We start from the raw sequence: 5,061 nt of genomic DNA, 5'->3' as shown, positions 1-5,061 counted from the left end.
CCAGAGGAGGGACAGTGGTTTGGACATGTCCAGAGGAGGGACAGTGGGTATATTGGTAGAAGGATGTTAGAAATGCAGCTGCCAGGAAAAAGACAATGAGGAGACATATGGATGCAGTTAGAGAGGACATGGAGTGAGGACATCGGACACAGAGGACAGAGTGAGATGGAGGAGGACTCGCTGTGGAGACATCTGAAGAGGGAAAAGCCGAAAGAAGAAGAAGAAGCCCATATAACGGTAAAATCAGCCCAAACAAACCAACAGCAGAACCTTTAGTACGAGCCGAACTGAACATCAAGTTTAATCGTCTTAGAAAATATCAGAAACACTATTTTAACTTGTAAAACTTTGTGGAAATGATGATCAAATAAAACCGGATGGTTTTTTTAGGGAATCAGTCAGACTTCCTCCTGACACATTAGCCTGCAGCTAACAGACGTTAGCCTCTCGCTGCAGCTGTAACATCTTCCTGTTGCGTTCAATTTTAATTTAAAATAAAGATATATTCTCATTCTGGTACTGGAGTGTACACGCACCGATGTTTTCTGGACGTGTCCCCGCTGTGTGATCGTCTTGCTGTGCCGTTCATTCGCCACTTTCATCCGCTGCACCGCCGACATGTTTCCGCTATAACGGTCAGGACCGGGACGGACGGAGGAGCCGGGCAGAACCGGGTCAGACGGAAGGGAACGGGGGTTCGGGTCGGGCTGGTACCGGAGAACACCGTCCCACGGGAGGAGAATCTCAGGTGGACCCGTTTCCTTCTATCACCTCGTCAGTCTCCGTCTGACAGTAAGCTAACCGCTAACTCTCCTCCTTCTTCTTCTTCTTCTTCTTCTTCTTCTTCTTCTTCTTCTTCTGTGATTTTTATTGGCGGTTGGCATCTATCTTACGGTGCATTTACCGCCACCTACTGGACTGGAGTGTGGTCTTCAGGTACGTCAGAGAAAATGTAACTCCTTTCAACAATGTGAATAAATTCATATCCTAACCCTCTCTTATGTACCTGTATGTGAGTTTATGCATGCCTCTGTATACTCATAAATTTAATACACAATTCTAAATACGATTTATTAATCCTGTGTTATTTAAAAACCTAAATAATTGTTTTTTAACATAGTTTGACTTGTTTTCTAATAGATTGGTCATAGCCAGTCCTATATTCTTTCTGCTTAACTTTAACAGCTGACGTTCCTCTGAATATTTCTCACACTTTAGCAGAACATGCTCCACTGTTTCCATCTGACTACAATGATCGCAGAACCATTTTCATGCTTTCTTATTTGTAAGAGAGAACTATTAATCCCAGAATGCCCTATTCCAAGTCTTGTCAGAATTACTTCCTCCTTTCGCCCTCCGTTCAAACCCTTTTTATCCCTCACATTCTTGTTCATTCATGTCTTTTGTTATCATTGTTATCCCATTGCTCCTGCCAGCTTTTAAGAATTTATTTTTGTATAATAGATTTTCCTTCACTTTTACTCAATGGAATATTTATATGAACAATTTCTGATTTCAACGCCTGTTTTGCCAGAATATCCACTTCCTCATTACCTTCTTTACCTACGTGAGCAGGAATCCAAACAAATCGGATAAAGTATCTCTTATTACGTAAATGTACTAATATTTGGTGTATTCTTACTAACAAATCCATTCTGCAAGATTTACCAGATTTTATACTTGATAATGCTGCTTGACTATCTGACGCTATCATAAATTGATTTCCACCCCAATATCATGATCAAGCAACCACTCCAGGGCTAATATAACTGATGATAGTTCCACTGTAAAAACAGCTAAATGATCAGCTGTTCTCCTCTTAAGCAATACTTTATAGTGTGGGATATTCATTGCTGCTCCAGTCTTACCACTTTTTGGATCTTTAGATCCATCTGTATATATTATTATGTTGTCTTTATACCTTTTAAAGTGATTATTAACTACCGCCCATTCTGGAGTTTTTCCTTAGTTAATGACTGAAGTAATGATTCTTTGTGTGTTGTATTCACTGCAGTGCAGCAGTACACGTGTCTCTGGATGGCTGCAGTGTGTGCAGCTCCTGTTGGATGTTTTCCTGTTTTATGTGGAGTATAGTTGAGACCTGAGTGTCCTATTCTGAGCCGACTGAGGACATTTTCTACGTTTCTATTCCGTTTTGTTGTCCTTCCTGACCCAATGTGTTTTTGTGTGCTGTGTAAATGTCTTCCTGTTTCCTGTAGATCCCAGTGCTCTTGCCATCCTGTTTGTTATATTTATTGATGAATGGTTTGATGTCTGATTTGCAGTGGGACTTGTAGTTCTATGGACTTTCTCTTGATTGCTTGTTTAGCCAGCGTGTCTGCCGTTTCATTTCCCTCCACAGTGACACGTGCTGGAACCCAAAGAAATTGAATTTTTGTGCCTTTAATTTATATTCTATACATTGTAATAAAAATTTAATTGATGATATCTTTCCGGATTGATTTGCCTGTTGCAATACTACTGAGTGATGAAATGCTGTGAGATGCAATAACAATGTTTCTCCTCTATCCACTGCAACGCCAACAATATTACTAAGAGTTCTGTTGAGTAAACTGATATCTGATCTGATGCTCTCTTTTTATACAGATGTCCTTGGGATGTGAACTGCTGAACCTGCCCTCCCTGTTTCAGGATCCTTAGATCCATCTGTAAATAAAATAATATCATCAGTGAAATGTGCTTCAGAATAGTTTTGGACAATGCTCCACACCGGGCGTTGTTCTGGTTTCTCTTTTAGTTTCTGATGTAAACTAAGATTTACTTTAGGTAATGAAAATAACCACGGAGGAATGGATGATAGTGGGAGAGTAGGGCAGTACTGAAACCCGCTAACCCTAGTCACGTGACAGAGGAGAGGCGGAGCTAAAGCAGCTCGCTGTCGCCCTCCAGCGGTCAGAAGGAGAACAACGATTTTATTTTTTTGTTGGGAAAAACACTAAAAGCATGAAATGTACAATAAATATAACATTGTTATTTATGTCTGCTCTCAGTTTATTATTATGTAATAATTTAAATGTGATTATTTATTAACACTGATCAATAAATAACTTCAGCCCTTGTTTTAGAGTTTGTGACGTTACGGTCAACAACTTGAAACAGCTTCATTAAACATTTATATCCACAGTTATATGACAATAAAACTCACAAGCTTTACTCTACAAGTCAGAACTCACAGGTGATTTTTATTAAGTGAACGAAAGTGAAACTGGTTAAATCAGGTGGACACTTTATTTACATGAATTTAATCTACTGCAAGAAATTTGATTCATTTTAAAATCATTAAAGTTTCTTCAAATCACAAGAAGCAGCAGGAGAGACGTTAATGCAGCTGCACCCGTCAACACGCACACGCACATGCACGCACGCACGCACGCACACACACACATTCCTGCTGGCTGGAGTAAAGCCAGGGGTCAAAGGTCAGACTGGACAGTCTTCGTTTCTACAGCAGGTTCCTCAGTAACAACAGGAAGTCTGATCCTGGAGGTCAGAGGTCACAAGGTTCAAGGAACAACCTCGCACTCTGTGAGGTCACCATGAGCTGATCTGAGGATACCGCCATCTTTATTTAGCTCCGCCTACTGAATACGGCGTGCAGTGGTTTGTGGGATTGTTCGGGGGCAACCGACAGCGAAGTCAAAGATGGACAGATCATCAACTTTAGAGCTTGGAGTGTTGTGCAGCTTAAAGAGCTTTTCTTGGTTTGTGATGGACCTGTTTCTAATGTGACACATGACGTTCTGTCAGGAGCTGTTCTGAGCTCGTGAAGTCCGGACTGAGGTCCAACAGAACCGGCCTGTTTACAATCAGGCCTACCGGAGCACAAACGTCTTTTTTCGCCTCACATCACATTTGACATAAACATTAAATGGTCAGGCGGCATGGTGGATCAGTGGGTAGAGCTGCTGCCTCTCAGCAAGAAGGTTGCCAGATCAAATCCCGGCCCTAGGGCCTTTCTGGGTGGAGTTTGCATGTTCTCTCTGTGCTGCGTGGGTTTTCTCCAGGTGCTCCGGTTTCCTCCCACAGACCAAAAACATGCATGTTAGACTGATGGTAACTCTAAATTGTCCCTAGGTGTCTCTGTGATGGACTGCAGACCTGTCCAGATGTCCCTGGGATGGACTGAGACCGGTCCAGGGTGTCCCCAAACAGGACCACAATGCTTTGAGCTAAACAAAGATGGCGGTATCTGGGACACGGCGAATAGTAACCACACCTTTAACAGCCTAGGCCGCTAATGGACCCGATCCGGTCCAGCTTCATCCCGAAGCATCCTCTCCCCCCGAACATGGACTTCCTGCTCCGCCTCCCAGTCTTGGTCTGCCGCTGCAGAAAGTCCAGTAGGAGTTGAGGCACCGCCCCCTGCCTGTCGACCAATCCGCTGGAGTCGTTCTGCCTCAGGGTCCATCGTTCAGAAGGAGGCGTGGCCGTCGGCTCAACTGCAGAGGCCTCTGTGATGTCATCGGGAGTGGGCGGGGCCATGATGAGAGCAGCGAGGCGAGAGCCGAAGAGAGATTGTAGAACCTGTGGGGTCAGATCAGGTCAGGTGATTACCTCTGATTTACTCTGATTACTTTGATTTATTCTGATTACTTTGATTCCTGTTGAATGAACTGGTGTGTACTTCAGGTGCCTCAAATTAAAAACGTAAATGTGAGTATCTCCTAGGACCTCATCTACCACAGTCCTCAGATTTCACACTGAAAGTTGGTGTAGGGACAAAAAGAGGAAACAGGGTGTGTTCAAATATTCAGATTTATCAAACCGTGCACGTTTCTGCTACAGCTGATGACCGTGAGCTGAGGCCCCGCCCCCTGACACGCCTCCACTGAAACATGTAAATAGCTGCAGGTATGTCCTGCAGGTAGGACAGTGTCTCTGCACGTTCTAAATGATGTCCAGATGCAGCAGCACGAGAACTGGAGTCAGACCTGAACCGGACCACATGTGGGTCATCAACAACTTCCCTCACCTGTCAATCAATCATTTCTTGATGAAGATGATCAATACGATGATGACGATGATGATGATGGTGATGAT

General features: G+C 43.4%; 2 protein-coding genes across 2 annotated transcripts in view; both read right to left on the bottom strand.

Moving 5' to 3' along the window:
- Positions 1–810, bottom strand: part of zgc:85858 (uncharacterized protein LOC405879 homolog) — a gene marked incomplete at its 5' end in the record, with an annotated part of 4,286 nt that extends 3,476 nt beyond the window's left edge. Inside the window, 1 exon segment of the mRNA XM_037677439.1 lies at positions 537–810. Coding sequence (XP_037533367.1) covers positions 537–620 — 84 coding nt within the window.
- A 3,340-nt stretch (positions 811–4,150) lies between these two features.
- The window catches only part of si:ch73-265d7.2 (C-type natriuretic peptide 2), a 6,977-nt gene continuing 6,066 nt past the window's right edge, over positions 4,151–5,061 (bottom strand). The window contains exon 5 of the mRNA XM_037683455.1: positions 4,151–4,545. Coding sequence (XP_037539383.1) covers positions 4,240–4,545 — 306 coding nt within the window. The 3' untranslated portion in view covers positions 4,151–4,239. The remainder of the gene's footprint in view (positions 4,546–5,061) is intronic.

This window comes from Nematolebias whitei, chromosome 1, assembly GCF_014905685.2.
Source record: "Nematolebias whitei isolate Nwh7 chromosome 1, NemWhi1, whole genome shotgun sequence".
In the NCBI taxonomy this organism is placed as follows: domain Eukaryota; kingdom Metazoa; phylum Chordata; class Actinopteri; order Cyprinodontiformes; family Rivulidae; genus Nematolebias; species Nematolebias whitei.
This window is presented reverse-complemented; position numbering and strand designations above follow the sequence as displayed.